General features: G+C 59.8%; 4 protein-coding genes across 4 annotated transcripts; 2 read left to right on the forward strand and 2 right to left on the reverse strand.

Moving 5' to 3' along the window:
* Nucleotides 1–306: 306 nt before the first annotated feature.
* JDV02_001464 (uncharacterized protein) lies at nt 307–1,046 on the forward strand (the record flags this gene model as incomplete). The annotated part of the gene is made up of 2 exons (XM_047982400.1): nt 307–834; nt 894–1,046. The coding sequence occupies 2 exons, from the start codon at nt 307–309 to the stop codon at nt 1,044–1,046; spliced, it is 681 nt and encodes a 226-aa protein (XP_047838364.1).
* JDV02_001465 (uncharacterized protein) lies at nt 511–3,095 on the reverse strand. The gene is made up of 2 exons (XM_047982401.1): nt 1,575–3,095; nt 511–1,491 (listed from the first exon to the last, which is right to left on the reverse strand). Exons 1-2 carry the CDS (start codon nt 2,388–2,390, stop codon nt 1,270–1,272), a joined length of 1,038 nt encoding a protein of 345 aa, XP_047838365.1. The 5' UTR covers nt 2,391–3,095; the 3' UTR covers nt 511–1,269.
* Nucleotides 3,096–6,889: 3,794 nt separating this feature from the next.
* JDV02_001466 (uncharacterized protein) lies at nt 6,890–7,279 on the reverse strand (the record flags this gene model as incomplete). The annotated part of the gene is made up of 2 exons (XM_047982402.1): nt 6,890–7,055; nt 7,119–7,279. 2 exons carry the CDS (start codon nt 7,277–7,279, stop codon nt 6,890–6,892), a joined length of 327 nt encoding a protein of 108 aa, XP_047838366.1.
* Nucleotides 7,280–10,365: 3,086 nt separating this feature from the next.
* Nucleotides 10,366–10,904, forward strand: JDV02_001467 (uncharacterized protein; the record flags this gene model as incomplete). The annotated part of the gene is made up of 3 exons (XM_047982403.1): nt 10,366–10,434; nt 10,493–10,521; nt 10,592–10,904. 3 exons carry the CDS (start codon nt 10,366–10,368, stop codon nt 10,902–10,904), a joined length of 411 nt encoding a protein of 136 aa, XP_047838367.1.
* Between the last annotated feature and the right edge of the window lie 2,180 nt (nt 10,905–13,084).

Consider the following 13,084-nt stretch of genomic DNA (forward strand, 5'->3'; position numbering starts at 1 on the left):
GAGTGACTGATGAGGCTCCCCGCCGGACCCTGCGTTCCCGCCCTCCGCCGGCCCCCGTGATGACAGAGCCAGGCCCGCGAAACGAAACTTTATGACGGCCTCGCGCCCCGGACCAACGACGGTGCCGCGAACTTGAATTTTGCTCTACTCTGCTCTGCTCTGTCTTCGCCTTACCTCGCTTCACGACATCGCTCACAGACTCATAAAAAAAGGCCGGTGCTGCTCCAGACCATCGACGCCCTCCCACAGCCACCCCCCCTCCATCCAGCAGACCACGCCGGGCAACAGGCCGCCCGTACAGCCAACATGGGCTCCCTCGACCCCATCCCCTACTGGCACTACAACGTCCCGGAGGCCGAGAGGACCCCGGAGTGCCCCGCCTTCCTCCTTAACCTCAGCGACAAGGACCGCCGCATCGTCGGCTCCCTAGACTCGTCCTTCAGCCGCCTCACCTGGCCCGAGGTCCGCGCCCTCATCACCGCCAACGAGCTCGAGCGCTTCCAGCGCATCCCCTCCCAGCTGCGCCGCTACAGGTCCTACGCCCATCGCCAGGCCGCCCTCTACGGCTCCGTCGCCGCCTTCGTGCTCGCCGAGCGCCTCCGCTGGCAGGAGCCCATTGTCGCCCGCGGCCTGCCCTTCCAGCACCCGGACGACGTCAGGATCATCTTCAACGACTGGCCCTACGGGCTCGACAAGCGCATCGTCCACCTCGTCGTCTGGACAAAGTTCGAGCTCGAGTCGGATCCCGTCTCCGGCGATCTCACCGACGAGACTCGCGCCGCCATTGACAGCTACGTAGCCAAGACGTTTCGCTCGCGCGTGGCCGCTGACAATGTAAGTTCGTGTTGCGTCGTCTCCCGCAGCCTCTCCGTGCACCGTGTTCATCTCCGCAGGTCGCCTGGTTCAAGAACTGGTCCGCCCTCAAGTCGATCCACGCCGTCGAGCATTTTCACGTCATGCTCTTCGATCCCGATCCCGCCTTCATCCGCGACGTCACCAACGGCGACGTGCCCCAGTGCGACATTCTGATGTGTAACGATTCGTGACGCCATGGCAGTGATTTCTTCTAACATTGATGCGCTCCTCGCTTTGGACGCTACCGGAGTTTGGGATTGGGCACGATAGACTTGATACCTCTAGACTGGACACTTGTAGGAAAACTAGACAGCGGCATGGTCTATACACCATCTTCCATTATATCATGACAATGTGCACACATGTTCAGCCCGAGTACATGTCGTCGTCTCTGTCGTCATCGTCGGTATACGGCTAATGATATACTGATACCGGCACATCCCTCGTGTTGACACGCAGCTCCACGGACGGGGCGTCGGCAAAGGGCACCGCTATGGGCTTGTCAACGATGATCTTGAGCTGCGAGCCCGACCCGTCGAGAGGCTCCGCTCTCTCCAGTCGGAGGTATAGCGTGACTGTCTCTGCAATATCTGTGGCCAGCGCCTCGAGAGTCCCAAACGACGAGTTTTCCAATCTCTGCGCGCCGGAATTGTCAGCACTCGGAGCGGCCCCAGGTCATGTGTCTGCAGCAAAAGGCGACGACGAGTGGCGGGACTCACATCGACAATCTTGGACTCGAGCGCATTGAAAATGTCAAACGATGCTTCGTAATTGTCCACCTCGACACTCACAATCGCCGCCTGGCGGGCCTCGCGCTCGTTGTCGTTGATGCCGATGAGGGTAGGGACGCGCAGGTTCTGTAGACGCAGGGTTCGACCATAGATACGCATAGTCGTACCGACGAGGTCGTTGCCGAACACACCCGTGTACGTGAAGCTGGGGCCGTCACCTACGAGGGACGCCTTGGGCAGGTGCCCTGTCAGCTCGATGCACCGCACAGATCTGAGGTTGCGTAGGAAGGGCGCCGTGGTGGCAGCCGACGACGCGGAGATGGGATGACCGCCGTCATCGTCATCGGCATCGACTGGCCGACCGTTGTGGTAGAAGCCGGTAAGGTCCATCCAGATGTACGTGAGCACCTCGCACAGGCTCAGAGGCCACGGTGATGACGAGGCAGCCACAGACGACGACGCGCCGGCCGACTGAGACCCGGAGCCGGCGGCGGGGGCCGAGGACGGGGGCTCAGGCGAGCACGTCTCGGAGGCGAGACGGTCGAGGCTGGCGAGGATGGCCTTGCTCAGCTGGCCGTAGTGAACCGTATCCGAGGCAAGGGCGTCGGCCGACGAGGTTCCGCTAAAGGGCTGACGCAACTCGACCTTGCACGAGACGAGGATGGGCTGCAAGCGGCCGCGGCGGCCCCAGGCGTCGTTGGGGCCCTTGACGGTAGCCTGGAGGTTGCGGACGCGCACGACGGCCGGAGCCTCGCCGACGGCGACGTGCAGCTGCCAGAGGTTCCGGGGTGGGATGGCTGACATGGCTGCTGGCGTTGAGGAGGATCGAAGCGTGCCTCAACAAGTTTAGACAGACGAGGGGCGGCGAGAAGGGTTCCTGACTACTCGAGCAGCCGAGCTCGGCTCAGCTCCTGCTGCAGGCAAGTACGCACAATCGAGCTCAGACCAGCTCGCTCACCTCCCGCACGCACGGCGGCGGCGGCGGCGGATGAAGGCGTCGTCGTCGGCGCAGGTCCTCGGCCGGCCTGATGAAAAAGTCGATTGGGAGGGGGCTATTTAGCGCTGGCCCCCGCGAGGAAGTTGCGACTGGGGCCTCGCGACTTCCGTCCGTCGCCGGTGGAGGAGGAGGGGCTGCCGATGGTTGATTTAGGGTCCGAGGCCTCGGAGATGTTCAAGGCAGGAAGGAGCTGCTCTCTGCGGATGATGATGCGGCGCTTCTCCTGGCCAAATGTCGTCGGTCGGCTATGCTCGTCCGGTGTTGATGGATCTCTGTAGCTGCATCACTCATACCTTGCCCGCGTCAAGCCGTGAATACTCTTTACTCCGATGCGGGGCACCGGCACCGGCTCCAGCAACGGGGCACTGGCGCTACCCACCAGCGAGAGCACAAGAGCTGACCGTCAACTGCCACGCCAAGGGCTCGGTTCACCCCGAGGCCAACGCTCAATCTCACCGTCACAGTTATGCAGGCGATGCCGAACCCCCTGGGCAGTCCATTTTCGATCGATTGAATCCGGTGCGGTAGCGAAGCAAGCCCGTTTGTCGCGGTGTCGGGCTCTCTCACGTCTCACACTAGCCCGGCTTGGGGCAATCGGGGCGGCCAGGACCGCTGACCTACCCTGTACTGAATGTGAAGCCTCGAGCTCACGATCAAGTCCTCGTCCTCCAGGTCATAGCAACTCAAGGTCGGAATACAACACACTGTGGCCCCTGCCGTCATCGGCGTGCTCTAACCCTCGGTAACACAGACACCCCGAAGAACCACGGAACGCCCGAGGCGGGATCGGCGGGTCGCGTCAACAACACAACCTTCAACAGCCCTGCCTGATGATGTGGACTCATACGAAGTCACACCCGGTGCAACACATCTGTGAGCATACCCATGGACCATCTCGCCATTTGTCAACATCGACACGGGACAACGAAACGGCAACAGGGGTACTTACCGTGTTGCATACTGCATCGAAAATCTTCACAACGTCGATGACGAGAAACGCCCCCGCCGCATGGATCTCACCATCTGATAGCGCTCCGCAACCAAGTTCAGATCATAAGCCGCCTCGCCCCGTTCCGGTCTCAGGCCGCACAGACGCGGCGCAAGACAACGGGCCATGCGAAAGACAGACAGCCTACTCCATACAAAGGCAAACTCAAATATTGAGCATGCACCGGCCTAGGCTGGGCCCGTGTCGAAAACGCATGAGAGATCACTCAACAAGGCCAGCATATCCCGGCCAGGGGCCACTCCTCACAGCACGGGCGTGTTTCGGCACTGCGGCCCCTCTCCGCATGGCGAAACTTTGTACCTGGGAAACGTCACTGCCGACTCCTGCACCTGCATTGCACGCACGCGTTGTGAAAGTTCCTCTCTTGCACCGGAACGGCAGCTTCCGGACAGAGAGGCCAAACCTCTGTCTGGAGCTGGAAGGCCACTGGCGATGGCTTTGCCGTCACACTTAACATAGTATGTATCTTGCAGGGCTCAGGAAACAGCCCGAGAGCAAAGAGGCGAGGCCTGATAAAGTGCTAGCAGAAAGCTTACCCGGTGGCAGCGGCCAGCCACTGCCACGGACAGGCTGCGGTAGCTTCGGGCGCGAAGCATCATGACGCCTGGCCCAGGTCTCGGAGAAGATTGCCCAACGAAGCATTAAACCACTCCGGCTGCCCCACAGCAGACAAACGAGTGGAGTCGGGAGAGGCTTGCAGCATCGTCTCGTCATGTTTTGGTTCAACACGCCCCCTTGTTAGCACCGGAAGGGAGCCAAATTGCCAAAAGAGCCCCAAATTATCGACTTCAGCCGCAGCGCGCCGGTGATGTCTATCTTTGCGGGATGCAACCCAGCACCGACAACAGAGATTGTCTTTATATCACTCTATGTACATACGAAGTACGCACGAGGCTGCAGGGCTCGGGGCCGACGGAGCTGAACGCCCACCGGCTCAGCAACACCGCCGAGGGAAAAATCAGGATCGGCGGCAGCGTGCTCACTGTCTCGGTCAACTTTGGTGCGTTATGTCTGACCCGACCCGGACTGCGGGGACGGCAACGGCGTCCGCAACCTTTTGCCGGTGGCTGGCGGGGGGGATGACGGCCAACAGGACCTGGATGAGGGTGACAAGGACCAGCCGGTGACGAGGACGGCACAGGGGGTGGGCGACAAGATGCAGAAGGCCCGATCTTTGCCCTGTCGTGCGACGACATTCTGGGCCCATCAGTCACGGCGGCACGCGCAGAGGCCGATAAGAAGCCAAGCAACACGGGGGACGGAGTCTCAGACTATACACCGTGATCGATCTCGACCCTTGGTCTGTTAATCAACTTACATCAATCGGTCACTTGGGGGCCACGCTTTCTTCCTTTACACAGCCCGGTCGCGGCCTCAAGCCCTGGACGGCAGACAGGGCAGCCAAGGCCATGCGATGCACCCCCTGCACGCGTAGGGCGTTCAGGCCCAGCATCGTGGGTGGCGGGAGTGGAGCTTGCTGTTAGTGCGGCGGCTTCCCCTTTCCATGGTTGACGGACAGGGGAGGGCCTAACTTGATGGACGGCCCATGGGAGGTGCATGTAGCCGTCGCTTGTCTGCGCGACAGTTTGCGAGGAAAGTCTTGGGGCAAACCTCGCACAACGTCACGCACACGAACAAGTCCTTGGGCCAATGGGGGCGACGGCCACCGGGACAGGATCGCCTCCGCTCCCTTTGTCTCGCAGCGCATGACGCGCGCGCACCCCCTCGCGGGAATCGAGCCCGCACTGAAGGCGACGCGACGTCTTCCAGAAGACCCCCGGCGGCGGAACCCCGTCCGTGTGCCCCTTTCGGGGCAGGTGGACGATCCCTTACCGCATCCACCAAGGAAGGTGTCGCTTTCAACGGCCATGGACGAAGGGCTTCAAACGTGCTCCTAGCCGCCTTCCTCCCCCTACCCAGGCATGGCATGCCAGGCCCGCAGCGACCATGCAGGATGAGCAGGCAAGACAGTTTTGCCCCATGGCGCGGCAGCAAACCCAATTGCTCCTAATGTCATGCGCACTCTTTGTCGCGGCAAGACGCAACGTTTTGGGAGTGCGGCTGTTGCCCTCTTCTTTGCCGTCCCCGCTGTCCAAGTCGTGGCAGCGCGGCGGTTCTACCTCGAGACTTGCGGCCATGTTGGAATCATGATCCCTCGAAGGCGCGAAGACGAGTCAAGTCTCTTTGATTCATCAAGGCCGGTCCCCGCTCCAATCCCCCACTCGAGACGATCTTCTACGCAACTGCGGTAGAGTCGCGGGCCCACCGATTTGGAATTTGCCAAATCCGCACACAACCTGGGTGATCGACCTCGAACAAGTCGAAACGGAACAACGCTGTCGAATCGGCCAAGGCGGTGGAGCTCAGGTAACCCGTGCTTTGCACTTGCAGAACTCGAACGAGCTTAGTTGTGAACTTTGTGCCGTGGTCGAAGACATTGCGAGACGCGACGACATCCGTGTCTGGCCTCGCGCACAGACGTCCCGGTTCATCGCACGCCCGAAGCAACTGACTAACTGCCAGCGTCCCGACCTCAGGGCAGTCTCACCTGAACAAGTACGAAGTACCTGCCAGCAATGGGGATGCCTCCGCCGCGTTTGTCTGTCCCCTCTTGCATGTTGGCAGCCAATCCCGCCAGCGCGCCGCCATCGACACCTTCCCCAGCGCCGTCGGCTGCATCTTCAGTGGGTTACCTATGCAATCTTTCCAGCTTGTCTCGTCGATGATCTCTGACGTCTGACCTAGGTACCTACGGTACCAGCGAGCCCACCAGCGGAATCATTGCCTTGTTCACCCCTGGCGTCACCTGCGGAGCCTCGCCCGCTTTCTACCCCGCCTGGCGCTGACGTGTGAGGAGAGCCATGCCGACAATTGCCCCGGCGGACAGGCCATATACAAGGCCGACAGCGCGGCTAGGTCCACCATCGATGCGGTCCCTGGATCTTTGCCCTCGCCCACGACGCGACCAAAAGTCCCAGTAGCTCCGGGATGCGGTGGCCGGTGAAGCTTGCCTCGCTTTCCTCGCTACACGTGATGATGGCCATGTCGGCGTAGCAACCATCTCTGGCATGCCCATGATGCCGCCGTCAAAGTAGTTAGAGCGTAGCCCCCCTAGTCTTTGACTCAGACGTCGGCATCTCAGCCCTGTTGGGGCGCACGGGTCGTGAGGTTGATGGTAGTCTCTTCCTTGAGGTTGTAGGCAGAGGAGCCCAGCGCCATGTAACGAAGTACATGTTGTCACAGTCGAGGCGACAGATGACGACCACGTCAATTTTATGGGCGAGTGCGGTGTAAACATCAGCTGCCAGCGCGGCGCCGGCGTCGACCAGACCCCTTGACGCGTGGGAGGTCCATTGTCCTGTTCCAGATTGTGATGGCTATGTCGTTCTCGAGCTGGGCGTGGCCAAGGTCGGCGCCCATGCTGCCGATGCCCACAAGCGCGATTTGGTGCCCAGACGTGGTGCTGGTGTAGTAGGTGAATATCACGCTGAAACTACACGTCTTGCTAGCCGAGTCCTGTACTCACGTCGATGGTGTGCCGAACACTTGCGTCTCGTCGCAAGCACTGCTCTCTTTATGCATTGGCTCCAGAAGAAGAAAACGGCTTAAAGTTGCTTCAGTCTGCATCGCATGGCCGGATTTTGTAAGCTTCAGGATGCTGGCAAGGGAAGAAGGCCTCACCGCCATGGTTAGCCCCAAGCCCTGCGATCCCGTGAGCCGTGTCCATTTTCACGAAGTCAGAAAGTGTTTTTGAGCAAGCCGCGTCTGGCGCCTTAACCGAAACGGTACCCAGTGCATGGCGTTTCTGGCGGCCAGGTAGGGTGGACGGACGCCTCTCAAGGTTTGACGCGCCAACAGTACTTGGTAGGCAACGCTGTAGGAAAGAAGAAAATCGTACGTAGATTGTTTTCACCGGCAATATTAAAGGGAGTCATGAGGCTGCGCGCGTCGCCGTTGATAGAATCATCTGCTACGTTGGCGCGGTGTTCGTTCGTCCAGTATGAGCCACTAATGTTGGTTAGACCCTAGTATTAAGCTTGCCATAGTGTCGCCAGTGGCGGCGGCCCCAACGTTCCAACGGCCCAAGCCCCGTGGCTGCGACGCACGCGAGCTGCGAGGCACGAACGTACTAAGTATGTGCTAGGGTTTGACCAGGGCTTTCGGTGCCATGCCCCCCCCCTTCTCTTTGGCATTGCATTCGGCGCGTTTCCGGCCATTCTTGCGGCTGAAGTAACTCGCAAGGCCGGGCTTGATGCTGCACGTCAATGCCTTGTTACACCGCGAAGTCGCACACCGTTTATGCCCAGTTGCTTGGGCTATGGCTGGCGAGAAGTCTCAGAAAGTGCCGCCGACAAAAGTCAATGCAATTCGCTGAGCATTCAAGCGTCATTTCGTGCCGGATGGATGCCTTCGGTGTGAACCTCCCCTTCACTTTTAAAAAGCGCAACAGATGCAGCAGATTCGACAACGCCAAAGTGGACATGCGATATTCCTGCGCAGCAAGGAAATTCCACTTCAGGCCGGTATCCGATGCTCTGGGTGACCCGTCCAGCCTTCCATGCCGGGCGCTGTCATGCAGCTTTGCGGCCCGACGCGGGTCATCACGGTAGTATCAAGAGGTGAAACATGCCCCAAACAGCACTGTATAGACCGCAACACGGATATTCGACTACTGTCGACTAGGAGAATGTCGACTGCCTTTCGGCAGAGGCAGTGTTGAAGGCTGAAACGGCCAAGTCGGAGTGGCGCTGGTCATCCAAAAGAAGTGTGACGAGATAAACTGCATTGCGACCCCTCCTTAACGAACAAAGTTTTGATAATGCCAGCGCTTGTTGACAGCTCCGGCCAGATTTACCCAGTTTCTTTGCTCATGGGTAACAACGCGCCAGAAGGTTAGGGAAAAGTCGCCAGCAAAGCCGCACTCGAGGCTCACATGCTAAATCTCTCGTAGACATCAAGCATCCGTGAGCGGGTCTGGACTGTTGGCGTCCTTCAGGAGCGCCAGGGTTGATGTAGAACACATCCCGTGCCGTGGTTTTGTTAAGATGGGTGTGCGGGCCACTTTCGATAGTCTGGAGACACCATATCGTCAGCGGCAGGAGGCACGCCGTCGGCAGTAGAATATGGGCTCTTGAGGGGGCGGGATCAAATGAGGCGCACCAGCGTTTGCGATGGGTGTGAAGGTTGAGAAGGGCAGAGTAACCGACTTGGTTGTCGACGCAGCATCTTGGGCGCGGTCTGGCGTCCGCCGAAGCGTCTTGCCACTAAATTGCATGCAGCTGTGGCGTGTTCCATCCTGTTCGAAATCGACAGAAGTGGTACAATTCACCTGACCCAGCCGTCTAGAAAAGGTGCGGTGCGAAGCGGGACTGGGGCCTGCCGAGTAGGCTACGAACTGCTGAAAACGACCTCGCTTGGTAGGCTCCCCCACTTGCCGTTGAGGCAATTTGCACGACTTGATAGTGTTGTTGGGTTCGTTACTTGGAAGAGTCTTCGATCCATCTCCAGACTGCCACATTTGGCGTGCGTGGCTGGGAGCCCCTGGTTCCTGGTGCATGCAAGGAACATTGGGCGCACCGAGGATGTAAGCATCCCCCAGCGCACGTGCTGCCGTCAACCCATCTCCTGATTTCCGGGACTCGCAGGTCAGCCCATTGAACCAACCCATTCAGTCACGCCCGGACAGCAAATGCTCGCCATCTGGCCGTGGCATCCATCGCTTCCTGATCCGTGACAGGTGTCATGCCAAGAGCGCGCAGCTGAGGCATTTGGAAACCCCAAGGGCGTTTGGTGCGAGTTGGCATGAAGCAGCCCCTTGTCATGTGTGCGGTTCTATAACCAGTATGAGCTCCGAGGCCCAAGAGGGGCTGACGAGCGCCACTGGTTGACGGTTGACCTTGGTTCGGGGGCTAGTTTCAAAAGCGGTTCGCCCCGGATGTCTCATTGTCGATCCTGTGCAGACCCCGCGAAATGCGTCCCGTTTGCGTCGAGCTCGGGGTTGGCGGCGTGCAGATGCAGGCACCCATCCGTTTACCGTCGAGAAAGCATGTCAAGTGATTTCCCCGCGTATGAAGTGGTAGCTGGATTTCGGACGGCGACATGGCAGCAGTTAGTCTCGGGATGCCTCGCAGCGAAGAGCCCGATGGTAGAGGGGAACGGTGCCGTTGAGCGGAGGGTTCTGTGGGTGTCGACGTCGACTGCCGGCCGACATGGGTGCTTGATGCTCGACGGTGGCGTAGCAAGGTCCAACGACACGAGCGAGGCCGTATGGATGGCATGTGTTCCCCCATTGAGGGTGTGCGTGTTTCTCGCAAGAGGCGCGCCGAAGTGCATTGCATGCCTGGACCTTACCTGTACTCTAGGTGAGTGTGCAGAGTCTGTCATTACAAGGTTCCTACCTCTTTACCATAAGGTACCTAGGTAGTACCCATGGCCAAGTACGTACCTGAGTACTTCGTGCTCTTCAATGGCACTTTCCTCAGAGGCAAGAGCAGCCCCGGCTGCGGAGACTGACAGCCGCAGCGGACAAGGTAACTGCCAACCGCGAAGGAGCAGGAGCCAGGGCAAGGGCAACAGCAAGAGCAGTGAGCAGTGCAGGGGTTCCTGTGGAAGGAGGCACCACGCACAGACGGGCCAGTCATAGGGCGCGGCCACTTTCTCACACTCTGACAGGTCCCGCCGCTCACACGCAAGCACCATGGCGGCGCCTACATTGCCAGATGACTGGCCAATTCCTCGAGGCCAGTCCTTCCTTTGCACGGTGACGTGACTCGATGTTGACGAGCCTGGTCTTCTGCGGCGGCCATTCATCACCTCGCAATGGCGTTTGCCTACTCTCAGTGGTGAGCAAAGCGCCGTGACAAACGACAATGTTCCAGCTGGGTTGATCGCCACGGTCAGATCGAGGGAATCACCAACCGGCAGCCTGGGTTGGTTCCCCAGAGTACAACAGGCCGGGGCCCTTTGCATCGAGAGACAGGGGTTGACAAGGCAAGGCAGGGATCACAAGCTCACGACATCTCGAGAGGCGTTGGCCAGATCGAGCCACGCTGTTGTGGTCGCAGCAAGCCACCACGCTGGCTCGGCTCCCGTGACCATTTGTCTCGGACGCCGCGTCGACTGTCCATCTGCCAGCCATTTCAGCCTTGCACGGGAGACCTGCGGTGGCACAGCACTTCCACGCTCGATCGCCGCGCATGCGCCATCTCGCGGGAGGCGGTTGGCTGTTGCGCTTCTCGGCCGTCTTCAGGCTGATCATGCGGCCGCAGCATACGGGCCATTGCCACCAAAATTTGGCTGGCTTTCGCACTGATGAGCGAACACGCCACGATGGAGGTCGACTTGGAGGAATACACATGCTGCTCCGCGCGCTATCATGTCCGCATTCTATGTTGACTTGTTACACGATGACGGGTCGGCCAATTTTAAAATGAGCGATCGGCGGCCGGACGGGCCCTGGAATATCCAACGGGCCCGTGTGTGCTGCCGCTGGTTGACATGGCTGGGTGGCTTTCATCAACGGCACGCGGACGTTCGCGCGCGGACGGGCACCTGTTGACTGACCTGATACATAGGCGTGAAGCTTAAGTGTCGATGGTCGATGTGTTTTTTTTTAACACCTTGTTAGGCGAGCACGGTTATGGTCAACGGAAGCCAATGATCGACCAAGCCTCCAGAAGGTTTCCACATCGAAAGCCAGGACTACCTGACGACGTGCAGTGCTGTCGAGCACTTGCAATAGGGATGCGCATCTCGTTGCCAGGGTAGGGGCGGAGGCTAGAGGGCCGCTGGGCGAGACGGGGTTGGCCAAGACCAGCTATTGCGCTGAAGGGCGAGGCAGCATTATTATGCGCCGGGATGTCCGCGGCCACTTGCATCCAAGCAAGATGGGTTCGTGTCGGCCCGCCGCGGCTCGTCTGCCCTGCCTTGATTGAGAAGAGGGCGTTGGGATAGATTGCGACCGCTGTTCGTCGGGTCTTTTTTTTCTCGTCTTGTTTCCTCCTTGGCTGCCACGGACACGGACACGGACACGGACACGCACAGCGGGCAAGTCAAAGTCATGGTGAAGCAATTGGCGTGAGCATTGATACCATGTCAACGACTGAATGTTGGAGCGGCCAACGCGCGGTCCGCCAGGACAAGCCATTCAGAACGCACAAGATGGCATGGACGCTGAGCGGCGCAATGAGCGGCACTGGGATGGCCATAGTCTGTCATGGATTGGTGGACGGCTGCGGAGCGATGGCGCGAGCTGCAGGGAGCGGCGACCAACAGGCCCTCAGGTCCGGACGTGGGACCGCGAGCACCACATCCCTGTATTCTGCCGGCATGAACCGCCACTGGACGACCGGAGTCGAGAGGGCGTACGGAGTACGGAGTAGGAAGTCTAGAAACCCGATACGTTAGTAGCACTCGTAAGCTCCGTGCCCCGTAGTCGCTGGAAGCGATGTCAATGGTCATCGTCGTCGTCGATTGACGAGACCAGCGACCCGGCCAACTGGGGCGCAGCGGCCAAGAGTCAAGGCAACTAACTCTCCAGGTCGCGCACGCACATACATGTACGCCTTGCTTGACGCTGCTCTACACCGTCCCGCTGCGTCCCGCGCGCGCGTCGCATGCGTGCGCAGCTGGAGATGCACCTCAGCTGCAGCGCAACCCGGGGCGCATGAAGCGCAGGCAGAGAGAGGGAGGGAGCATGGCATGGTATACTGTGCAGTATATGCATGGGAGCAACAGACAGAAGAGCCCGTCGGCGGCGCCCCTCGTCTGTCTGCGCATTCGTCGGCAAAAGTCGCGTGTCAGGCCCTTGCAGAACCTTGCACGACGTCGTCTCCGCACCTTGTTGTGTGCGAATGCGAGGGCAGCGATTTGCAAGGGACTCGGACGGCGCATGTGAGGGCGGACGGCCATGACCTTGCTTGCAGACGTGCATGCGTAACAAAGAAAAAGTCCTTGAACTCCTGGGTGTTATAACGTAGTAAGTAGGTGGCTTGGCCTTTGGTGGCTCTGGCGGTTCCAAGTGGAAGGTGCTCCCGTTGCAGCTTCCTGCGTCGAAATGTAAATGTCGACTCCCGCCGGGTCATCGACGAGGCGGAAGTCGCAGTTATAGAAGGAGCACCGCATCATCATCGTCATCATCATCATCATCATCATCATCAATCGAGTTGGTCCGTTGCCTTCAATTGTTCGTTTGTTTGACTGCTCGCCGCACCAACCAGCCAGCCAGCCAACAGTACTTCGTACACCCGACTCCGGTGCCTGGCTCCGTCCCAGGGCCTGCCCGTCCCGCCCCGCTTCTTCACACCCACCCATGCCACCACCCTCTCACCCTGACCCTCACCTTCACCCTCCTCCGCTGGCCCACAAGGCACGGCAACGTCGCGCCCCCTCCCCCCCGGCCGCGGTCCTGGCTCGCCACGAGCTGACCTGGTCGCCACCACGTCGGGTTTTTCTCTTTGCCCAGCTCCCAACGCGCGATGCGCGAAGCATGGA

This window comes from Purpureocillium takamizusanense, chromosome 1, assembly GCF_022605165.1.
Source record: "Purpureocillium takamizusanense chromosome 1, complete sequence".
Taxonomy (NCBI): domain Eukaryota; kingdom Fungi; phylum Ascomycota; class Sordariomycetes; order Hypocreales; family Ophiocordycipitaceae; genus Purpureocillium; species Purpureocillium takamizusanense.